This window comes from Schistocerca nitens, chromosome 8 (genome assembly GCF_023898315.1).
Source record: "Schistocerca nitens isolate TAMUIC-IGC-003100 chromosome 8, iqSchNite1.1, whole genome shotgun sequence".
NCBI classification, from domain to species: domain Eukaryota; kingdom Metazoa; phylum Arthropoda; class Insecta; order Orthoptera; family Acrididae; genus Schistocerca; species Schistocerca nitens.
Window position 1 is genome coordinate 216303691 of NC_064621.1, and position 25697 is coordinate 216329387.

The 25697-nt window shown below is 39.1% G+C and overlaps 1 protein-coding gene across 1 annotated transcript in view; it reads right to left on the reverse strand.

Annotated features, from left to right (window-relative positions):
• The window catches only part of LOC126199057 (probable ATP-dependent RNA helicase DDX10), a 99200-nt gene that overhangs the window by 53072 nt on the left and 20431 nt on the right, over positions 1 to 25697 (reverse strand). The window contains exons 3-8 of the mRNA XM_049935768.1: positions 22679 to 22829; positions 10972 to 11093; positions 10277 to 10398; positions 8205 to 8406; positions 7259 to 7421; positions 4900 to 5089 (exon numbers count right to left, since the gene is read on the reverse strand). Coding sequence (XP_049791725.1) covers positions 4900 to 5089; positions 7259 to 7421; positions 8205 to 8406; positions 10277 to 10398; positions 10972 to 11093; positions 22679 to 22829 — 950 coding nt within the window. The remainder of the gene's footprint in view (positions 1 to 4899; positions 5090 to 7258; positions 7422 to 8204; positions 8407 to 10276; positions 10399 to 10971; positions 11094 to 22678; positions 22830 to 25697) is intronic.

A 25697-nucleotide genomic window follows, 5' to 3' on the forward strand; every position in this document is an offset into this window, starting at 1 on the left:
GGAGTAGAAGGTTCTGGATGGGTAGATGGGTGGACAGGGCAGGTCTTGCATCTTGTTCTGCCACTGGGAAGTTCTGTATTCTAATTAATCACTGTGTTCCTTTTTTGTCTTACATCTACATGCTTGCTTTCGTACAAGAGATACTCTGAGAGTAGAGGAGCAACATAAGGCTCCTTCTAACATAAAATGAATTGTGCTCTCACACTGGAATGAGTTGTAATGTCTTCCCACTACAGAACGGAATTTTTACTCCATTTCACTGTATCGAGTTGTGAAAGACTGCAGTTGCAGTTTCCCTTGCTTTTTACATTTTTCTTACATAAAAATACACGAGTTTTTTTTTTTTTTTTTTTTTTTTTTTTTTTTTTTTTTTCGCAGGGTGGCGAGATCAATGTTTAACAGAATGGCTCCCAGAGCAAACTTGCAAAAATGAACAAAGTCATTAAGAACCAAGGAAATGGGTTGGGGGTGAATGAGAGATGTTGAAGAAAATTTCGTTTGTCTTTGATACAAGAAGTTTGGCTGTGGGTATTGAGTTGGAAGTACTGGTAGGCAATAGTTGTGATTCTTTCCATGGGATCACAATAACCAACTACAATACAATGTTCAGAATGGTTAGTGGTTAGCTTTATGAATTTCAGGAAGCACATAGGAGCTCATGTGTGGGGGGGAGTTGGAGTGAAAAAATAGGAATGGATTAAGGGCAGAAGTTCTGGGATGAGTCTGGGATTTGAATAGGGATTGCAGGTTATACAGGACTTCTGGGATTGGCTCACTACAGATGGCTTGTAGGTGGAAGAGTCATGAGTTGGTCAATACCTTCTGTCAGGTGATCTCAGTGGCTCAGTATGACAGTGGTCGAGGCTTTGTACACTGGAATAATGAAGAAATCATGATCTGTTTTAAGAATGTGCTATTCCTTCTGGTTAGTGGTTTGAGTTCTTGGGAAGGGAACTAGGGGAAGGAGGGGAAGCCTGGTTGGAGGTGAGGTGATATATGGTAAGGTTAGCTAAGGACTTGCTGGCATGTAACTTGGGGCTGAATGGGTGCAAGTGAAAGAAGGCAACACTTGGATGTATGTATGGACTAGGAGAGGTAAGATGAAAAGTATGTTTTTGGCCAGAGTGGATGGCAGGAAAAAAGTGTCTCTACTTTAGGAATCAGGTAAAGGAGAGATCTTCGGCCAAACCAGTAACACTGACTCAGATGAAGACTTCAAATCCGTTGCCTCATTTCTTATACACCTGAGCATTTTTTATTTTTTATTATTTTTTTTATATGAGGAGGAGGGGGAGGAGGAGGAGGAGGAGGAGAAATACAAACCAATCTTTGGCATAAGTTACATGGCAACCTCATCTGAACCTCTTTAGCCCAGCGTGCCACATTCTTGCCCACTGACCACCAATTCTCTGGTGGCTTCATCAAAATTCCATCCATATAAAGTGCAGAAACCATTATCAGTACTTTCACTTTGATACTTGCCTTCATTGCCACACAGACTGATCACTTGTGGACCATGCATCTGAAGTGACAGCCAAGCCTTCATAGATAAGCACTGTCATCTAAACCTAATCCACTAGTTACTATCTCACGCTATACCTGCAAATGCCAGTAATTCTCTAGCTGCCCCCAATGAACCAGCTGCAAAGGAGACTGGAAACATAGCCACATCCTTCTCCCGTGCTTCAACTATCATTAATTGTGTCCTAAAATGAAGAAAATCCTTCCCACCTCTGCCAAAGCAGCAATTCATCGCCTACGCAATGTAGAAGATAGCCTGGTATATCCTTAAGCCACATACATTATACCCCATGGAAGATCCAACTGTATGGTATGTGCTATGCACACACCCAGCACCAACTATTCCAGCCATGTCACAGGCACATCCAATCCTATTACAGGCAGTGTCACATGGGAAAGCACTTGTGTCAAGTACTGGCTCTGATGTAGCCACTGCAGTCTTTCACGTGGGCATGACCACCAACCGTCTGCCCAAATGAATGGCCACTGCCAAACTGTAAACAACAGCCAAGTTGACCAACCAGTGATGGAAAATGTTACTGAGCATAATATTCTTGACTTCAATGGTTGAATCACAATCCATGCAACATGGATCTCAAACCTGCCCCACTGAACCACTTGCTCTGAATTACATAGATGGGAATTCTCCTTATAACACGTTGTTAAATTCCACAGTTTACTTTGTCAACAATGTAGTAAAAGACAGATTGCTACTTACTGTAAAGAAGAAACGTCAAGTTGCAGAGAGGCACAATTAAAGACACTCACATATAGCTTTTGGCCACAGCCGCCGTCAGTAAGAGAGACACACACGTGCTCCATTCTTTCACACACACACACACACACACACACACACACACACACACACACACAAGCAAGCAAACCTCATGGACACATGACTGCCAACTCCAGCATCTTGTGCAAGAATACCCATTCAGGCTCGAGAGGCTGAAAATGGCGGTTGTGTGTGTGTGAGGTATGATTGCTTGGCTGTGTGTGTGTGTGTGTGTGTGTGTGTGTGTGTGTGTGTGTGTGTGTGTGTTTGTTTGTTTTGTCTTTTAATTGTGCCTGTCTGCAACAACTTGACGTGTCTTCTTTATGGTAAGTAGCAACGTGTCTTTTCCTACATTGTTGATATTCCTACCTGGAGTACACATTGTTTGATAGTTTATCTTGTCTTAGTTTAGACTATCCTCTTATGCCACAGCCATTTCCACCCCTGTCCCCATGCCTCTCACTTCACTCCATTAATCTACAATCACAGCTTTCTTTCCATTGCCTCCCTTGTCATCTACTCCTCCCACCACACACACACACACACACACACACACACACACACACACACACACACACACAAGAAAGAGTCACCACCATGCCTTGAGGTGTAATATGTCATGTCGATAAAAGTAACATGTTACACCCATGTCTTTCTAGCCGATGAATGGCTTTTGCAAGCATAGTTTATTGTTTGTAAAGTACTGCATTTTGAATAGCATACTGTGGCAAAATTAATTTGTTCTTATGTGCATGTTCATGAGTTGACTACTGTCATGAGAAGAGAAGTTGAGGCTGTCTTGAATCTGTTAGATATCTACACTCTGCTTGGAAAAGAATTTTCAAACAAGTGCTAATAACTATTTGACTTGCATTTCGTGTATATGAAGTTGTATGAGATGTGATGAACTGTAAACTGATGGTACAATATACAGTGAAAACCCATTTTTACACTTTTCAAGTGACTTCCCAAAAAAAAAAAAAAAAAAAAAAAAAAAAAAAAAGTGTCAAATGTGGGGAAAATGAAAAAGTGGGAAATAACATTTTAAGCTGCAAAAGTTGTGCATAATATACCCCTTGCATTTTCACACTTCACGTACGATATATGTATATAATAGGTATCAAAATACTTGACAGGGACTTGTTTATTATCTAATAAAAACTGCTGATGTAACTGGAACTGGTAACAGTCTGGGAAGTAGAAACATTTGGCTCAGTTTCATACATCATAATCAATGTTTTTGGAAAGCCTACAGCTGTCATTCATTATTTCAATAATGAAACACTGCAACAGTGACATATTTTTTTCATGTGTAGCATGATGCATTTTGAGAATTTTTTCTCATTGTCAAGTGTAAATATTTACATAAATATATTGAGTGGTGTTTGCATGTGTGTCATTCTGTGTCTCTTGCACTACAGTCATCTTTTTGATGTTATCAGGAACAGTGCCTCCTCAGTTATGTAGAAAACCAGAAACTATCAGTCACATTGTCTGTTTGTATAACATCACAAAAAATACACACATAAACATTACACTTGACATCGAGAATAAATACTCATAACATGTTTATCTCAGCATGAAAAGATACATAATTGGTGCTGTGATTAAACCAGAAACATTTGAGCAACACAAAGTGAGTGAAGGTATCAACTAGTGACACTAGAGCTACAAGTCGCCAAATGATGAAACGTGCTAAATACAGTTCGACAAAGGTATCACTATTACAGCAATCGAGAAACTGTGCATGCACAGTGGAGACAGATTGGAAACAGTTGTGATTGGTCACGATATTTTTATTCAAACGAACCTAGATGCTGCGATCAGCCACCACCACATGTAGAGCTTGGCAGAGGCAGGAAATAAGGGATGAATTGTTCCAACTTTTACACAGTTACCAGTTCAAATCCGCACAGTAGAGCACCATGGTGTCAAGAAACTTAACCACTTAACATTTATAAATACTGCTTGATGGCCAACGCCATGCCAGCATCATTTTACATCAATTTTTTCTCCACAAACATTTTTCCATAAAGCATAAATCACAGGAAAATAATAAATATGTAATCGCAAAAATCAGGTACGAATTAACAATGTGGACACAGGAAATTTGTCAGGAGTGATAAAAAATGTCATAAACAGTGCGAAAACGTTAATTCTAGGGATGTAAAATTGGGGTTGTGTTGCATTTACATATGATAAGAAGTACTTGTTTTATTATGCACTAGGGTAGTCGAAAAAATAGATGAGCACTCGTCGTTTACAGCACAGACTGCGGAGAAGAAATAGCCCACCATCAGAAGATTACCTGTTGTTTTTTATCCCACCCAGGACTTTCCATTAAAATATGAATCCTTATTTCTGCACTGAAAGACCACCCTTTCAATAATGAGATCTTTGATAAAAATAGTAATATTATGGTGGAGCAGGATGATAAGTGTAGACCTCTGAGTGAGGGGAATGAATAACCTTATCCAATATACTTCAGAAGCCAACAACATTTATAAACAAATAAAAAACTGTGAAATATTAATCAGATGGTCTAAGATTATAGGTTCCTTACATTTCACACTTTTTACTGGCATATTGATAGGTGAACTTACTTAATGGACTGCAGATGTGGTATACGAGCTGCTTCCAATCTCTGCAACATAGCCTTCTCCTCCGAAGGCAGCAGCACCAGTACTGACTCTCCACCAGCCTGGTAGCGAGCTGTGCGTCCTGCCCTGTGAATGTACGTGTGCGCATCCTCTGGACAGTCCAGCTGAACAACCCAGTCAACAGCAGGGAAATCTGGTAAGAAGAAAGAAATAATATAAATACTTGCAGAAGAGTCATCACTACATTTTCATGTGTAAGCTAATATGCTACATAGCCTACTTGCACCAAAACTGGAAAACCAGTGCTTGAAGGGGGGGGGGGGGGGGGGGGCACCTGATGAAGATTTTGGAATCACCTCAAGCAATAGATACAGAAAACCTAAGTCCTTATAGTTTGAAGCCTGGCTCTCCAAAATACAAGTCCAGTAGCCACCACACAGGCTTGTGGCTCAGCTTAAAGTTGAGTTGTTTTTCCTTTTCTTAGAGAGAGAGAGAGAGAGAGAGAGAGAGATATTTAAACCAGCTACAATCTGGATGAATAATTACAAATCTGATGAATGAAGATATAAGACGTGCGAGAGAGTTTATTACAATACAGTTTGTTTAAAATCATTTGAGAAAGATTGTATATTGGCCAGCTAGCACGGCTGACCTGTAACACACCGAGCAAGCCTGGTGTTACTGTCACCTCCTGATACGTTCGGCACACGCTGATAACTACGTTTCCCTCCACTCGCTCCGTACTTAACTGTCAAAAGGCGCAACTAACTTTAAATGCACTACAGCAAAGGACAGCCTGACCATTGCACCACGCAGCAACACAAGTGGTTAACATAAACTGATGTCCGTAATCAGCAAGTCTATAAAACCAAGAACCTTCAAGAATGTTAACATGTTCGCACTTAGCATTTATTACAAAGCTCAGAAAAGTGCGCAGATTAGTGGTAGTTTCTTTAAAGAATGGTTTTTGAAGAATTTGTTCTGGTTGTTAAAAATACTTGAAATCCAAAAACCTACCACCCGATGCACTTGTATTGCTAGACAATTCCCCAAGGCACCCCTTTAAGTATAAACTTCAACAAGGTGACACAAAAATTACATTGTTGTCCTCCCCAATGCACATGGCTTCAATAATCCAACCAATGGACCAGGGTGTTATTGACTTGTTAAAACAGCATTAGCACTTCGTTAGAGCACACAAAAGAAGGTTGTGGTCTTTTTGAGGCAATGAAAGGCCTCTACATAAAAGATACAATTTACAGTGTTCCTCAAGGTTGGTAACAAATTCAGAAAATCACTCAACAAAAATTGTAGAAGTAGTTTTGTTCTAGTCAGACACAGCAGATTTAGTCAATGATTTGTATACTCTTCAAAATCATATCCAGCCAGCTGATATAAAGGAATGGCCTGCAGAAGTCCGTGGTGCTGCTGCTGTTACCTATGAAAGACCTGAACACAATCAGTACATCGATCTTGTTTTGCAACAGTATACCACTCAGCAACAGGAGAAGAAGACAAAACGATCAGCCACTCTGCAGCAAAGGATGCATTTAAGATTGCCCTCAAATATGTCGAACAACAGACAACCACTATAGCTATGGGCCTATTGTAAGCAAGGAAGTGGCATGATGGAGCCACAAAGCCAAGGTTTAAGAAATTGAAACAGAAAACATTTTACAGCTTTTAGACATATCTTCAAACCCTAGACTGTTCCAGTTTTCCTTTCTCTTAATTAAAAATGTATTTTCTTTACTTAATTTTGACTTATTACATCGTTTTGAGATCTGTAAATGAGTTGCTTTATTCTCCTCTGGTTATCTGACCTTTTTAGCATTCTGACCACTCCCTAGTTGAAAAGTGACAATTAATCAAGGTTCTACTGTAGTCAACAGTGACCACTATCATCAACACACTTCCTATGGCAGTTAACTTTGGCAGCTGGGATTTTCTCTGAAAGAGAGGTATTCACAATACCCTCGACACATAAGGCACACGAAAAACCTAGAGCCTCTACAACTCCAAGATGGAGTGTTTCGTGTGACAGACATCTATGATCTGGTTGTGATCCAATAACCAACAATGAGCATCACACCAATGGCCAATCCAAGGGCAGGTGACTTCTGAAATACCAAAGTATTCCTTCTTCTTTTGCCAAGTCAAAAAAGGTGCTCCGTCTCCCTCCCATTCCTTCTCTCTCTTAACAGACCAGTGAGCTCCAATTCAAATCATCAACAAGTATATCCAGCTGTAAATACTGTTAACAAGTGACTACAAAATGCTGGAACCATATTTATTAGCAATTAAATATAGCAGACATGTTTCAATTAAATCCTGTATGTGATAAGTGAATTGGAATACTTACCAAGCCCTCTTGCGGCAAGATCTGTGGCAATCATTACAGCATGCTTCTTTGCACAGAAGCTACGGTATATGTCCATCCTTCGCAGCTGATGCAGAGAGCCATACAGGGCCAAAACTGATATACCTGGTCTCAGTTTGCAAAGGATCTCATAGTGGTATTTTACCTAGACATGGATTTCATTCTTTACATATTATAAAATATATACAAGATATTTATATTTTGATTACATACACATCAAACACAGAAAACTGTTTTGCTACATATGACCGACATGCACGATAAACTAAATCTCTTGTCTTCCATTAGTTCTTATACAAGTCAAATACTTAGATGAGAGACAGAACCATTTTCACTGTTGCTGTTCAATTGTAATAAATGATTTTTCTGCACTACTGATGAATTTCAACCTTAGACCATTATTTACAAGTTCAAAGTGGATGTGAGCACATTCATATAAATAGTGCATTTCAAATATAGGAGCCCAATGTACGCTCAAACATTTCATCTTTATCCACAGGTTGACGCAAACTTGAAATATATTCCATGAAATCACGTATGTATAGACACACATTCATAGCAACATGTGATTATTACAGTTAGACATGGAAAAGATGTGATGTATTATTTTTGTGCGCACAGTTGAAATTGCCACATGTGATTATGAGCTATGGTACACAAGGAAAATTAAATCTTGGTATTAAAGTAAAAAAGGAGCTACTAAACAGAATAGTGTTGCAATGTACACCAACCTACAATTTAAAAAGCTAAAAACTGACATTAAAAAGGAAGACATAGCAACTATTTAAAGCTCCCGCATTAAGACATCATTTTAAACCAACATTTTTCACAATAATCTCCAAACAAAAACTGTGTAGTCAAATTACTGTAGCTGTAAAGTATGAAAACATTAGCTGGCAGACAAGCAACAGAACTATGTTGATCTTACCTGCTTACAGCTGGCAAGAAAAACCAGAATTTTGTGCTTGAGGTGTGAACGTACAAAAGACCACAGGACAGCCATCTTGTCATGCAGCTCTACAACTGTATAACTCTGCCTCAGCTGCTCCGGAGTTGAGTGCTGAGCTTTCTCCACCACTGACACATAGCAGGGGTCCTTTAGACTCAAACGTGCCAGGTCACGGACTGATCTGAAGTTCAAATCAGTGTGGTTTATGATTCTACTTGGGAATATAAGATGTTCTTACTTCAACATCTAACACTTTAAAAAATCACCACAATGCTCTAGAGTAAAACAAAATCAGAATGTCTCCTCTTAAAATTATCAGCCTGACTGAGGATAAGAAGGACTGATGTGATCAAACAACCCAATTTACACACACATCTTATGCAAGCATTCACAGCTACACCTGAAAATATTTATGATACATTGTTGGGGAACATATCACTGGAATTTCTGACATTAAATATAAACTTTGAGAAAGGATTTTTTTAAATGGCAACAATAACACTCCCTCTTTCTTGTCCTAACAACAGAAAATGCACCCTCTCAAGAGATTATTACATATACATTATCTATGGAATTTTATTGAATACATGTTTACCAGGCACTGGACGAACGTGTAGCTAGCAAATAACAAAGAGAAATTGTAAAGCTAATTACAAGTAAATTGTATATAATCCAAAGTCAATTAAGGCCATCCTCTCCTCCAAATTCCAACCTTGCATGCACGTGCATGCACACACGCACGCGGGCGCGCATTTACATACTCCGCAGCTGTCGTGATGTCTTGGGTTACTACCACATATCTCAAAGAAACCCAGCTGAATGTCCCTCTTAGCATAACACTGCATCCACCAGCTTGCATTAGTTGCACAGTGCTTGTTTTGAGCAGACGTTCACCTGGATAACTATCTGAACAAAATCAGTAACTTCTTGTAACAACAAACATGATCCAATCATCATATGACACATTTCCATTGATCCACAATCCAATCTTGAGGATCCCATACCCACTACAATAATGTCATTGGGTCAATGTGGGAATACGTAGGTGTTGTCTACTGCTATGCCCACACATTCAACAACATGCACTGACAGTGTCCTCAAAAACACTTGTGTATGTACAAGCATTGTACTCCATCGTCATACCTGCCACAGATCACCATCTGTTCTGCTTTACAGAGTGAGAAAACCACAGCATTTCATGGTGAGGCATGGTTATCCAACACATTTCCACCTACTTGCAGTTTCATGGTTCTTCAACCACTTTCCACTGATGCTCATACAGTAACACATGAGCAGCTGATCAGCATCACTGTTTCCTAGATGTTCATTCCAAGAAGCTGTTTGTCAATGACACTTCTGTCAGTGGATTTCCCCATTTGTGACTTGTATTGTTGCTAATTATTCCCAAGTCTCCTCTGCTCTGCTTATACACTTTCCTCACTGTGTCATGTACCAACAACATTACCGCGCTGCATTCAGTCTCACGGTGGGCAATGGTCCCACTGTTTAGGCTCATCAATTTTCCTGAATAAACTTTTGTTAAGGTAATAAGGAATGCTGTATACTGAAACCATTACAAATAGTTGCCATACAAGTTTAACATATCAAGTACACTAAGTGTGATGGGGCTGCTGTTATTTGTAAAAAGTGGACACAAGAGAAAAAAAAATGTAATGATCATATTGAATTAATTCAGTGGATAACACCTAACTTCGAAAATAAATTTCAAGCATTCTGCCCACTGACATAAATTCCTAGATTCTACCTTGTAATATGTGTGTATAATATTTTAAAATTTATCATTCATCATTCCAGTTGACAACAATTCAAGCCAAGCATATTTATTATTTTCTTGCAAAAAAAAAAAAAAAATAAATAAAATAAAATAAAATAAAAAAATAAAAAAAATTAATAAGAGATCAAAACATTAATGTTATACACTACAAAAATGTTGCACTACAATAAGTTCTATAAATGCAACAACACAAGAAAAGTATTCAGTTAGGTTCTAAGGACACAACTTTCTTGTGTATCACTACTGGCATACTTACTTGGTCTGTGTTGCAGAAAACAGTAGTGTCTGCCTCTTGGGTGGTAAGTTCTCAATGATGCTATTCATTGTCTTTTCAAATCCCAGGTCAAGGCAACGGTCTGCCTCATCAAGCACTAGTATCTGTGAACAAGACCATAATCTTGGATTTATAGGCACACTCATGAAAGTATTTTTCATGCTAATTTGTTTCATCACACAAAAATACAGACCAACTTTAATGTGTCACACCTACAAAAATGCTAAGGTTGAAAATATGGTCAATGGTTTTTTTCCAAGTACTCAAAATCACAGAAATATGGTGAGTATACAAATTCATTTTTAAAAAATTGGAACAATACAATTTACATGTTTTTATTTTTCCTTGTCTAAACTCTACATTTTAAATAAAATCAGATTTATTGTCTGAGTGGTTATAAGAGTTAATATCACACACACACACACACACACACACACACACACACACACGAGAGAGAGAGAGAGAGAGAGAGAAGTATTGAGGAGGGGAACACGGAAGAAGGGGAGATATTCCCAAAAAGTGGTGGCTAATGGAGCTGTCATGATGCTATAACAAGGCAGAAAGTCAGTGAAAATGCTCTTACATATCTATAGATAATAAACTAATAAGACTATATCAGATTCAAGGTTGACATTTAAAAATGCTGATGATAATAAGCATATAGATAATGTTCTAACCTGTAAGTTGTGACATGTGAAGAGAGGATTCTCATCCATGTGCTGCAACAAGCGACCTGGTGTCCCCACTATTATATTCACTTGTTCCATGCGCTTCTTCTCAAAGTGTAAATCTTTCCCACCTGGGAGAAAATCAGAATATTAACTAAAAATAAATAACACCAACCTGTACAGTAGCTGTAAGGGGTATTAGGAAATGATTTACAATTGCACTGTTTTACAAATACCTCTCAAACTACAGGCATATCATCTCCTAGGACAATGAGCTGATTCTGAAGCACCACTCAGACACTAGACGTCAGTTATGAACAGCACTTTTAACTTTTAAATATTGTGAAAGCTATGGACTAGACAGAAGGTGACTATCATGGACAAAGGTGGACACAGTCGTTTTCATGGAAGAAAGGAATCAAAACAGCAGATATTCATAAACATTTCACTGTGGTGTATGGGCGAGAAATTACAGCTCAAAACACTTTATAGCTATATCACTGGGTTCAGTAATAAAGCAACATGCACACAAGAATGCTAGCACTGGTCGTCCGTCAAAATCACGCATTCTGGAGAACACTGCGGCTGTGTCTCAACTGATTAAGGCTGATTGGCACATAACCTGCAAGGAACTGGAGTGGCAGACAGGTCTCCCCCACGCAACCATGCACTTCATTATTCACAATGATTTGGATATGAAAATGGTGTGCGCACATAGGGTTTCATGGGACTTGACACAGGCCCAGCACGAAAACAGAGATGAAGTCTGTCATTCACTATCTGAAATGAAGAATGAAGATACAATTTTTATGGAGAACCTGGTGAAAAGTCATGGTGTCATCAACACATACATCAGAAGAAAGTCCAAGCTTTGCAATGGAAACAACATGGGAGTCACTGGTCCAAAAAAATTTAATGCTGCTCCATCTGCAGGTAAGCAGATGATCTCCATCTTTTTGGGACATTTGTGGCTAGTCTGTAAAATGCCTGGGCACTTTTAAGTTGGGGCCAGTGCCCAAGATAAATGCCCGGGCAATTATGAATCAGAACAATTCTTTGATAAGCAGTGCTTATAAAAAATTTTGTATTGGAAAAGGTGATTTGCAACACTGTTTCTTTAGTGGTTGGATAGCCAAGTTGAAAAATCTGGTTGAGAATTAGGGGAGAGTTATCAGGGAAAATAAACTTGACTGTAAACATAACTTTTTACATCTTTAATGTGGTCAGTTGTGGGGGTATTGCATACCAAAAAGAGAAAATGTCACTCAAGTTTAAATGTAATTTTTGAAATAAAGTACAGTTTATATTAAGTTGTTAGCCTGTAGGTAGTATTTTTACTTATACTACATCACTGCAAAGAACTTAAAAAAAATGTTGTCAGTCAGTTTCTTGATTCTCCTAAGTTGCTGAAGAATCATGAAGTTCTGACTATGCCTCAGATTCTCCTGAATCTGACTCCTCGCTGACCACTTGTTCCTTTCCATTTTGTCCTTGCTTGGACTGTCTGATATGGGTTTTGGTAGGTTAGTTTTGCAGCTCTCTCTCTCTCTCTCTCTCTCTCTCTCTCTCTCTCTCTCTGTGTGTGTGTGTGTGTGTGTGTGTGTGTGTGTGTGTGTGTGTGTGTGTGTGCACGCGCGCGCTGTTTTCTTTTCTTTTCTTTTTTTACTGTGGATCCATCCAAAAGTGCTGCAGGAATGCTCTGTAGCAGCATATGTGACTGATGTGCCTAGAGGTTCCTCTTAAATCTCACCACCACAATGAAGGATTTACGTGGTGATTTTTATCTTCCTGAGGGTGAGGAATCACTCCTTCCCACACAAATTGTTTGGATCAAATTCCTTGTTTGTCCCTGTAATCAGCCAATTTCTTTATAGCCTGGATAACATTTAGTACAGTGTTCTTTGCTGTGTCACAAAAAAAGCTTATTGCATCAAGCATCTCGATAAGCTTTAGGTTACTACATTGTACTACTGGATCAAGATGATCAGCTGCAAGGTGGGCATTGATTCTTTTTTATTAAATCCATGTCAGTGTTCTCATTTTATCTTCACAGCAATGCAGTCATTCGAAAGTAGATAAAGAAGTGAGCAGAATAGAAAACTATAGTCTGTCTCAAATGTTGCTACATCTGACAATAAATCATTTTAGCATTTTTTTCACTGAAAACAGGCTAACATTTAAGGATATTTGTCACCAGCACTTGCCTGTTTTAATACATTCAGTAATAATTTTGCTATCAATAATCATCCTTCATCAATATTCAAATTTTTAACATGGTTTATACAGTATGTTACATTACAAAGTTTTTTTTTTATATCGGCTTATCATAACACAGCCGTTCAACGCAGAGAGAGTATGTGTGTGTGTGTGTGTGTGTGTGTGTGTGTGTGTGTGTGTGTGTGTGTGTGTTTCTATGAGTGCAACAGAGAAACTGAGAGCAAAGAATATAACTGGTAACACTGTAAATGAATGACGAGCAACTGTCAGCAAGATATGCGCTTCCTTGGCACAGAAAGATTGGGGGGGGGGGGGGGAAGGCGGGGGGGGGGGGGGGTAAAGATGCTTCTCTCTTCTTCCCTTTCATTCTTAGTAATAAAGGCAATCAATGATACATGTAGGTTTAAGTGAAATATTTACTAACCTTTAAAAAAATCAGGAGTATCATCCCAAATTATAGATTCTAGCAGTAAAAACTTTAAAAAGTAATTTTTTTAATAAATGCCCAGATTTTGGCCATTTAAAACTGCTTTGAGCACATTCCCAGTAAAATGCTCATTTATAAACGTACAGCCCACTGGGAATTTGCCCAACCCACTTCACTATTTGTGGAATACTGCTAATGGACTGGCTTCCACAAGGAGCAATTGTCAACGGCAGGGTTACTGTGAGACACTCACAGGACTTAGATGCAGGATTCAGCAAAGGTGTGCCAGGGAAAGTGGTCAAAACGAGTGCTCCTCCAGCACACAGAAGCATGGGCCCACACCTGCAGTGCTACAACTGCAAATTTGACATCACTGGCATTCACTATTGTATCACATCCACCATATTCACAACATCTTGCTCAGTCTGATTATGCTGTATTCGATAATATGAAGGACACATTGCGAGGTAAGAGGTACGGCAACAAGAAAGAACTGCAGGCAGCTGCCCATGAGTGTGTGCATAGTACACCCAAGCAATAATTTCATGATGCAATAATGAAGTTGCCTGGGGGATGGTAGCAGTGTATTAAAGTTTGTGGAGCATGTATTGGGAGATCCTATGTACATTTACTATTGTCCATTAATAAATAAGTTACAAACAACTACTATTTTAAATATTTCTGAATACCCCTCATAATAAACTGAGTATGGGATGTAACTGATTTAATTAGTAACTGATACAATAAAAACAGTGTATTAGCAATATACATCAGCACTCTTTAATCTACATGCAGCCGTACATTTTTTTAAAGTCCTAAAGCTCATTACCCTCCACTTTTAGATTTCTAAATGTCAGACTTCACTTGATATTCCTGTTCTGGGTCAAATATATTACAGGTTTTCTATGATGTTGAAAGATAAATCTTCTAGAATGAAACAATCACCTTCACAAACAGCTGCTACTGATTACTGGTTTGAGGAAACAGATCTAAGGTCATCAGTCTTCTATTCATACCCCAGGACAGAATCAGCACACCCCATCTACTTGCATCTACAGTAAATTATTTGGCAAGGCTGACAAAGTTATCTAAATATATGCGTAGCATGTATTTGAGATGGGAGGTAGGTACCACTTAAAGGGGTATGAAAACAACCTAAAAACTACAAGGTGTCCATAATGAAAGTTCCAGTTTCAAAATGATCAGAATGACATCAGATTGGAACAGCATATTATTGGCACAGGGGTAAACATCGGGGGAAAAAATCTTTACCAATAGATGACACTGTATGCATCTTAATGTAGATGGGGTTGGCTACAAATGACAGATGAATTGCAATACGACAACTATGGCTTGCTTTGCACTGTACTGTTCAGTGTGCATGACTGTACAAGTTCAGCAGTCAACAGTTGTGGCACTGTTAGTTAGGTAAGCCTCTTTCCTACAAGTTCCTATCTAGTAAGATAGGAAAAATCAATTTTTAAGTATCCTGGAGCCAAAATCCGCATAAAAATCAAAACAACATCTGTTTCTAATTGTTGTGAGAATAGCCCATGGCATGTTTAATATGCTGTCTAATGTTTTCTGTCACAAGCTGAAATCGAGAAACAGCATGTTCCACAACAGATTGCAGTGTCTCAGGTGTCTGTTCAGAACGTGTTGTGTAATGTGTGCATTCCATTCAGCTACAATCGTAATTGGAGCACAGCCGGAACTCACATGGATTAAGATCAGATGATCTGGACAGCCAGGCTGTAGGGAAATGACAGCTGATGATTTTAGCATTTTCGAAATGTATCTAGAGCTGCTGCTTCACTGGCTGTGCAATTTGTGGACAAGCATAAAGATGCTCCTACCCACAAATTCATGCTGTTGAAGGGTTGGAATGAAATTGGTAAGCAAAAGACTCTCATAGCATTTACCAGAGATGGTACAGATAACAGGACATACAAAACTCATCTCCTAGAAAAAATATGGCCCTACCATAAATAATGCCATAAACCTGCAGCACAGAGTCATCTTTGCAGAATGAAGTGGTACCGGCTGATGTGAGTGTAGATTTTTTTATTGTCTATATTCTGCAATTCTACGTATTGACATGTCCTTGGTGATGGAAATGGGCTCCGTCTGTATACAGAATATTCCAGGCCCACTCCCTACAAACTTTCATGTGAGTACAAAATTCCAGAGCAAACATTTGTATTATTGACAGGTAAGCAGAAAGCAACTCCTGAACATGGGTAATTTTGTATGGATAGCTATGCAGGATGTTTTGTAGGATTTTATTCACAGTGTTAGTATGCATATCCAAAGTTCGGGCATTTTTGAACACCACTGTAATGCAATGACCACATCTTTGATGGATGTCTCAGGTTAACTGTTTCCTCCCTCTGCCACATTGCACTTCAAAGGAATCTTTCTTTTCCAATTTTCTAATCATTTTCTCCAAACTCTTAGCAGACATCAGACCAACGACATTCATGTCCTCGGGTGTCTGGAACTTCAGCGGGGTTACTGGCGCACAGCCACTGTTCTTGTAAAAGATCTTTACCAGCAGCATGCCATCCTTCATGGGGACAGTCACATTGGGCATCTCAGACACAAACCGAGGAACAGCCATGTGCAGTGCATCAGGTCGTTTCCCTCTTGAACTGATAAACAACAACCAGTCGGCTGTGGCCATAGGAGAGAGAGAGAGAGAGAGAGAGAGAGAGAGAGAGTGTGTGTGTGTGTGTGTGTGTGTGTGTGTGTGTGTGTGTGTGTACTTTTTACCAGAAAAAAATGCAAGGGCTCAAAAGCTAGTGCGCATAGTGTCTCCTGTTATGTGTTTCTATGCCCCACTCCACTATAGGGGAGTGGGTGATTTCCCTTATTTTATGTATTGTTCCATCCACCAATTTCATTACTGTTATGTACTGCCAATTCAACTCTCTTCCTTCCCATACCATTTTAAACAAATTTCTGCTTTTCTTTCCTTATTTAAAACCCACTGTCTATTTTTTATTCCTTAATAAGTATATACTTAGTTATCCTCTACAATGATTTGTCTTCAAAACATACACTGGCCACCCTCCGCAGCATAATTTGAATATCTGCTATTCTAACGGCCCATCACATTAAATAGTGTCATACTACAACCCCTGCTCTCATGGCAGCAGCCCTTTTTCAAACATCTAATTCCAGTGTTGTTTTTAACATACTCTCCACTACCGACTCCTGCTGCCCAAACTGACTATTAACTAACTGCATGTGTTTGTTTATGATTGCACTGTGGGACTGTGCATGTTTATTTACAATCATATGTGTTTCTTAAAACTGTGTGTCAATTTGCAATTAAACATATTTAATTATGAATGTGCGTGCTCCCCAGTGAGTCCAACATTGCTCCTGTGGGGCACATAGCTATCTGTATCCTATAAAGCAATCCAGACCTTCTCATCCTCATCCTTCCCATAGACAAATGCTCTATCACAGTGGTCACGAATCATAGTGACTGTGCGGCAGAGGGTCTCTGGCAACTTTCCAACACTTCTCTCTACAAATATTAAGACACTGATCCCAGCCCAGAAGTCCAACATGACCTCAGCAACAGCTCCTCTGTTCATACCAAATCCTATCTCCCTCCTCACACTAGCAAACCTCCCACTCTCCCCCACTTCAACCTTTTACCTGATCCACAAACCCATGCCCACAGGTCTCCCTAAAGGCTGTCCCGTTGTGTCTGGCTATAATGCTCACACAGAATGAATCTCTGTCATTGTTGAGCAACAACTCCAAACTATTGTATATTACCTCCCATCCTGCATTCAAACCCCTGCTCAGTTCCTTCAATGTCTCTTGTTTCTGTCCTGTTAGCATTAGATTTCTTAATAGTCCCTATGGGTGTCACATCCTTGTACACCAACACTGCTCATGCCCATGGCCTTGCGTCCATGGGACATTACGTTCTCAACATCATCCTGATACCAAACCGACCACCTCTTTCCCGATCCTTGTAGCTAACCACATCCTGACACAAAATTACTTCACTTTTGGAGGCCAAATCTACAAACAAATCAGCGGTACTGTCATGGGTACTTGGATGGCACCACCCCATGCCCAGTTATTTATGGGCCATCCTTCTTATTGGGTCAAAACTTAAAATACCTTTTCTGGTTTAGATTCACTGATGAATTTTCTAATTGCAAGGTCAATTTTTGCTCTTCCCTCCACAATCTAACATCTACTCCAAATTTGCTTTACCTGGTCCTTCTCAATTCAATGAGCCATTTTCCCAAATGTCACGCACTTTGCAGTGGTTTGCAGAGTAAGGATGTAGATGCAGATGTTGAACTCAACCTCTCAGATGGCTCCACGAGTATCTCTGTTTATATCTAGGGTACCAATCACAAACTGTGCCACCCCTCTGGCAGCTGTCACCTGACCCATGTCAAAAAGTTTTTTTCTCACAGCCTCGTCACATGTGGATGCTCCATCTGCAGTGAAAAGCATGAGTTGTTGAAATATACTAAATTACTGATACACAATATCCTACCCATTTCATCCATCAACAGATCTCCTGTTCCATCTCTTCCTCTGAAACCATTGACCACCTGTTGACCACCAACCAGCACTCCTCTGAATACCCAATACCACACTTGCTTGGGAAAGCTCAACCACATCCTTCACCAGCACTTCAACTACCTCCCACCATACTCTGAGATGAGGGATATCCTAAACAAAATCCTGCTGTCACCAAAAGCAGTGTTATACCACCCATTCAACTTACAGAATATCCTTTTCCAGCCCCATGGGTGCAGGACTGAACCTAGTCAGGCCAGGTGTAAGACTTATCAAACATCCGCACACCTCCTACCACAGTTCAGTCACAGGAATTTCCTACTCAATAAAAGGCATGGCCACGTGTGAAATCAGCCTTGTTATACAACGTCTTTCAGAAGTGATGGTCAACATTCAGGGATATGACATGAATGATCACTCGAATCAAAGAAAGAAAGTAAACATGGTCACTAAAATGCATACCTTAAGACCTATGAACAATTCTTGAGCTTCGATACTGTGAAACAAATCTATTCTACTGTAAGCTCTGTCCAGTAAACATGTGCTCTAAAATGCATACCTCAAAAGTAACAAGCACTTGTTCATTAGAAGAGCTGTGTTTCAAAGTAGCGAAGATGAACAAGTGCAGGACTTGTTAATACCACCTCAACTTATTATCAACTTTGAAGTTTTGAGTGAATAAAGAGTTTGTTAAGAGGTCTGTAAAGTTTCCTTATATTTTTTTGTCTTAAAAGGTTGTAGATACATAACAGTTAATGTTCGAGAATAGCTGTGTCTGTCAAGTCTGCGAGTTTGCAATGCCCAGCTGACTGCTGAATCACGATGTGTGGCAAAGATGACAGCTACAGAGCAGCTGATCACTAGAAACCATTGCCGGTAACTGTTAAGAAGAAACACTTATTGTTAAAGAGGGAATTAGCATGATATGTTTGTTCACAGAGAATGGTTCTTGGCTTGTCCTTTTAGAATTTCAGTTCAGCATCTAGATATTGTTTTAATAGTGAGCCTCAAGAGAGATTACCTCAAGAATATGATGAGATTGGCTCACATGTAAGATACATGAATTAGTCTGTGATATGGATAGAACTTAAGTATGTTAAAAACAATTCTAAGTCATTTAGAAAGATATTTTGTGAAGATTATAGGCTTGTGTAGAAAGTGATTATTTCATCAACAGTGACTTAGCGATGTTTGGTTAGGATTTATTGTGCAGCTTTGGCATGAGTGTCGTAATATAGAAAATTCCGGAAATCTCATTGGATGCACTGAATGTGTAGTCTATATTAAAGAGAAGTCTAGGTAATAGTTATTTATTGAGAATTTGATAGCTTTTCCCCTTATCCCTAAATGACAAGTCGAGAACCATTTATTAGGGAACACACTAATTCTCTCTAAAAAGAGATCATCGAGTGCTGTGTATTTAATTTTAAATATCAGCAAGTCGCGGAAGTCAATGCCTGAAGTGGTTGAGCTTTGTTTGATTATTTTAAGTTCATATAGTTAAAAAGTGACAGTGACACTCAGGTTATTTTATTTATTTTTTTATATTACATTTCCACTATGTGCGGTTTTGAATAAAGAACCAGTACTCATTAAGTAAAACGCTGACTTATAGCTGTAAATGGATTAATGGCAGGAAATAAACAATTAACTGTTTTAAGCTGTAATGTCGGTACCCGACTTGTCCTTTAGGCACAAACTATTACAAGAAAAATTTTGAAAAATTTATTTCAAAGCAGACTAATATCTCGAATATATCTTTTCGTATCAAACTAAATCCAAAGGCCAATAAAGTAAAAGAATGGCATATTGGTAAAAGCAAAGTTCAAAGAAATTAAAAGCCTAAAGAAGTGGAAAAGTATTTTTCAGTTAATAACTTGCAATGAAAAGAAAGATAATTAATCTTTATTTAGACAGGAAAAGCAAGTTTGTGTTTTACTGAAAAGCATTAACTATAAACAAAAAGTTATTCCATTTAATTCCGAACATTTGAGATTGACGACATAGTTTATTATGATAAAATTTCAATAGAGTCCAGGATATCGTTGTTGCACACCACTACTTACAGAGGTTATTGTTGGCTGACAACGAAAGATAAACAATATTAAATTATATCTTGGCCTTGTGAACGTATTTACCAATTTATGTAAAAATTTATACATTCACACTGATTGCTTGTATATAAGATTATTCATTGAAGCTTTAAAAGAGGAGCAACTACAAGGGGAACGGATCTGTAGGACATATTCATCAGTTATGTTCAAAAGCTGTCGTTTCTGGTACCTATGTCATTGAGAAAGCATTTTGATGTGTTGTCCGAACACACAGAGTTAGCTTCCCTATAAGTTGCTGTTATTGATAAATATATCATTCCTACTTCCCCACAGACTCTGGCTTTTAGTATTTTTCTGGTGATTGATACTAGCTTTGGTGGTAGTTTATCTTTCAAACCTAGCGAAAACTGATAGTTAGATGCATTGTTGTAATTAATATCCAGATAGCTACCACTGATTCCATTATACCATGAAAAGTGTTACTGTGTCCATCCTTTCGTACATGGTGATGTAGTGAGCTGTAGTGTGATTTATAGCAAGAGAAGCTGAATATCAAATCTTATGTGATATCGTTGTGTTAGTAAAGACAATTATTTCAAGTCACACAGATAATGTTGTTGAGTGCAGGCAAGGTCTTGTCAGCACAACTTATTGTACTATTACGAGAGTGAGCTACAATGTCTGACGTTGATTTTCACCTATGTACTGAGGTGCTGTTAGAGCCTGTTCATACAGTACATTTCCTACAAGGTAGCTGGTGTCTAAAGGTTGGTGCAGTACACAGTTTTCTACCTGCCATGGAGGTATTCGTATTCATATTCTTATTCTCTCTCTCTCTCTCTCTCTCTCTCTCTCTCTCTCTCTCTCTGCCCCCTCACCCCCCACCCCATTGCCTCTGTGGCTCCTGTTAGTTTCATTTTCCACTGGTACTGGTATTTCTTCATGGACTTCACGGACACTAACAAATACAGTGTCATCTGTTTCAGGCCCCTCATCCATGCACTCAGTGCTACATTGTATTATGTAAGCCAAATGCTGCAGCTATAGTAACTGTTGCACTACTTAGTTTTACTCTAAGTATTTAACTTACACAAACTGGCATTTTGCACATCAACAAATACTGCAAGAAGCAAAAGAAAAGCCAAATGGAAAAAAAGTTCTGAGAACTAATTTGGTACCCAACCTGAGATCCTTTGAACAGTATTCCAAAATGCAACCATTCAAGCACGGCCTGATAATTAACATTTGCCTTCCATGTTCATCATCGTGTGCAGTTGTCATAGAAGCTCAAGTACTTATTTTGTAGTTGGAAATTTGATGTTAATTGTGTAGTTACTGCTACTCAAGCTGAGAGAGCATTTTTGTAAGAGGTGTCCAATTCTCACTGGCTACTGTTGCATTCCAAGTATTTAACTTTTCACTGCAAATATTTCTAATTTCCCTTTCTTACATCACCACTCAGGTCTCTATAATATGTCTTACACTAATCACATTAATTAAGAGTTGTGTACAAGAACTGCTAACAGCTTCACTCACTCATTACTTACATATCCAATAATTTCTTAGCCTAACCTTACAAATCTAAAAACATATTTCAAGCTTAGCACTGTGAGAATAGAATATTCACATTTACCTGACATTTTTGTATTAATAACTTCTTTTTATTTGTTTATCTTTAATTTGTATTTGTGCACTGCCACTACATTGTAAATTGACAGTTGCAATCAAACTCAACTTAATTGGTGAAATTTCTCCAGTCAAAGATGATCCTACTTCACAATGATATACCATGAGATTAATGTTCATACAATCTAGATTTTTTAGTTCAGTTTAACCCGAAGTCATTTTCTGAATTAATGTAAGGTCAACAGCTTTACAAAATCGACTCTAAGTCTACCAAATTTATGACTGGTTTAGTGTTTTGCAATGTTTACCCTTCTCAACAGAAGTGCCAATAGTAAACCAGAGAATAATGATCCCTATGAATTCTTTCTAATGGTCCAGACAAAGTTGTGAGGTTCTGCAATTGTGTCCTATTTAAACACACTTGAAAATTGTGTGAAACCTAAATTTTGGTGGTGGAATGTGGGTCTGAATCACATATTTAAACATACCACACACTGAGAAAAATATTATTTTGAAAGTAATATGAAAGAAGATTTACTTTAGTTCTCTGACTCAAGAGTCTGGTGATTGAGGTAAAATAGTCTCATCTTTTAACCACATAAATAAGTCACGAGTATAAAAAGGGGCTATATAATATCTTATTAACTGACTCCAACGAGAAATTTTTTGCCAGACAAAAATTCTTTCTTACTATAAATAGTGTCCAAAGAACAGTTCAACTGTTGAAGATTCACATGCCTGTTTTACCATTTCAAGCTCGTTTGAAGAGTACAGTGAAAGAAGTATTCTAACTTACTATAAATAAGCCAATTTTAATGTCTGGCATACAAACCTATTATAAGCCCAGCAGAGAAATCATGGTAACGGCCAACTTTACGTAGAGTTTCAAATATCTGCAGGGCAAGTTCCCTGGTTGGTGTGATGATGAGGGCTCCCAGACCATCGAGCCGTGTCCACTGGTGACAAAACAGGTTTTCTAGCACCTGTAAAAACACAAAGATCTAGTATAAGGGTAGCTTCTGCTGTAATCCTCTTTCTTTTCTGAAATACTTATAGCTAAACACAATAGCTCATTTATTAGATGAAAGTTTCACAGCTATGCCTTTTTATGTTGGTGACTGTCATTACTTCAGAGGTAAATGACTCTGCAACTGTCTGATGCTCAAAGGACTAACAGTTCTACAAAGGAGGGGAATTGAAATCTGGCACACCGAAGACCTGCATGATAAAATGATGCAGTGAAGGTGACACGATTTGTCAAAGAAGATATTAGAACTGCAGAATCAAGCACTCGGGCATGTGACGCAGTAACAAAGGTATGTAAGTGGAGCAGACACAGACGGGGGATCACCATAGCAAAGATATGAGCCGCAAACGGGGAAATCCATTGAGATAAGCGACTTTGACAAAGGGCAGATTATTATTATGCAGAGCCTGTGAACGAGTATATCAAAAACAGTGAAGCTGTTTGAATGTTCACATGTTACTGTCATGACCATCTACAGAAAAATATAGGACAGTGAAACTACCACTAGGCGTTACATGGTCGAACATCCATGACTATTCACAGAACATGGGGTTTGGAAACTTGTCTGCTCTGTAAAGTACAATAAATGGTGATCTGTGGCATCTCCGCCAAAAGAGCACAATGATGCTGCACACATAAGTGCTTTGGAGTACACCATTCATCATACATTGTCGAATGGAGCTTCACAGTCGACCAAACCTACATGTTCACATGATGACCCAATGGCATCATCAATAACAATTGCAGTAGGCATAGGACCATTGGGATTCGACTGTCAATTGATGGAAATGTGTCAGCTCTACGGGTGAATCACATTTTTGATACACTCTGTCTACGGTTGTCTCAACAAATATTGTCATCGAAGTGAACAGCTGCTCGAAATGTGCAGTGCACCACTGACAAAGACTGGTGGGAGCAGTATTATGCTATGGGAGACTTTCTCCTGTGCTTGCATAGGACCTGTGGTAGTAACTGAAGATACTGTGACAGCTGCAAACTACCCGCATCCCTTCACGCTTGATGTCTTCCCTGACAGTGATGTCATCATTTAGCAGTATAACTGTCCATGTCTCAGAGCCAGAATTGTGCGACAGTGGTTCGATAAGCATTAAAGTGAATGCACGTCGATGTCTCGGTGACCAAATTCGTCTGATGTAAATCTGGGTCACTATCGAGCACCGTCACCACGTACACAAATCGGCGATTCATTATTTACATGTATTACTTAATCTGTGCATAGACATCTGAAGCCACATACCTCCACAAACCCATCAACAAACAGTTGGATCCCTGATACAAAGACTCAGTGATTTATTTCACTTCAAAGACAAACAAACAAGCTATTAAGCAGGTGGTCATAATATTTTGGCTCATCGGTGTACGGATATTGTATTCAATGCGACAAACATACAAGGCATCAGCTAATGTAATCGACTTAATCAAATAAACAAGAGGATACGATTGGAATGTCTTCTTCCAACAAAGAACATAAAATATTAATTGTTTTGATCAATCCCAGTGTGATCCAATACAGTACACAACCAGCAATGTAACTGAGCAAAGCACGAAAAGTATTTTCGAACGACTGGGCCACTACATACCTTCACAGGCAAAATTCTCAGTAACACCAATAAACACGTCTAATTGTGTCTATTAGCAATACTAAGAATCTCACCAATGAAAATAAGTACTGGCCAGCTTTTCTGTCTCATAATTTTATAGTTTTTTCAACTGAATTTTCCTTCTCATACAATTAAAATCTGCTTCGATCAAACAACATGTACAGAAAATTTCTCTCATTGAATGACTTGGTCACTAGTTATCAGCAATGGCAAATTTCTCATCATTAAGCATAAAACAGTAATAATTGGCAATTTTGACATAAAAATAGCATCATCTTGTGTTCTGAATTGTCTAATCTTATATAGGAGGCTTACAGCTCAAATGCCCAGAGGCTGTGATCCAGGTCCCTGCAGGCAGTGGTAGGCAAACAGCTAATATACAGACAGTCAGGTCTACACGATTGTACAGCCTCGGCCAAATGCCTACGGGCTAGAGCGGTCACACGGCTCGTGCATATACAGAATACACACAACACGGTTGCCTGCCAGGTAGCCTACACCACACCCGGAAAACTAACAGTGGCTCAAGTGTTTCCGTGACCCACGACCAGTGTCGGAACAGCCTATTGTACAGCAATGTGGGCTAAATCAAAATATTTTGTGTACTAACAAATAAATGAAATTTTATTAATTGCTATAATATGGAACAATGCAGACAAGTTGATGAAGCCTCAGGAAAGAGAACAATGACGACAACACAGTAAATCAATGACAGATGTGAAAGAATAATAAGAATTAAAAAGGTGGAAAGGGCAGGAGACAGGCCAGCCCACCGAGCGAGAGCAGCCACGGGGCCCTCAGGTCAGAGCACGTGACGGGCACCCCTTGGCGATGGGGCCAATGTGCCTTATCTCATGAGGAGGAGTAGAAACCACCTTCACAGGTAAAATACAAAACCAGATCAGCTGCTTTGGCATCATCCCTCTAGTTCTGGAGGCTGTGTGTCAGCAAGTTGAGGGTTTCACTGTAAACTGGCCAAATTAGGGAGGTCCAGTAGGATGTGAGCCAGGCACCATACCAACAACAGTGCCGATCTTCACAACACAGAATTCAACCGTCCGTCAGCCGCGCGTGGCCAACGGGAAGTTGACAGAAAAGTAGATGTCCTGCGAGAAGCACTGAGGCGAGACTGCCACACAGTCATGGTCCCCTTTACCGCTTGCAGTTTATTCGGAGAAACCGAGGCACACCAATCTACTAAC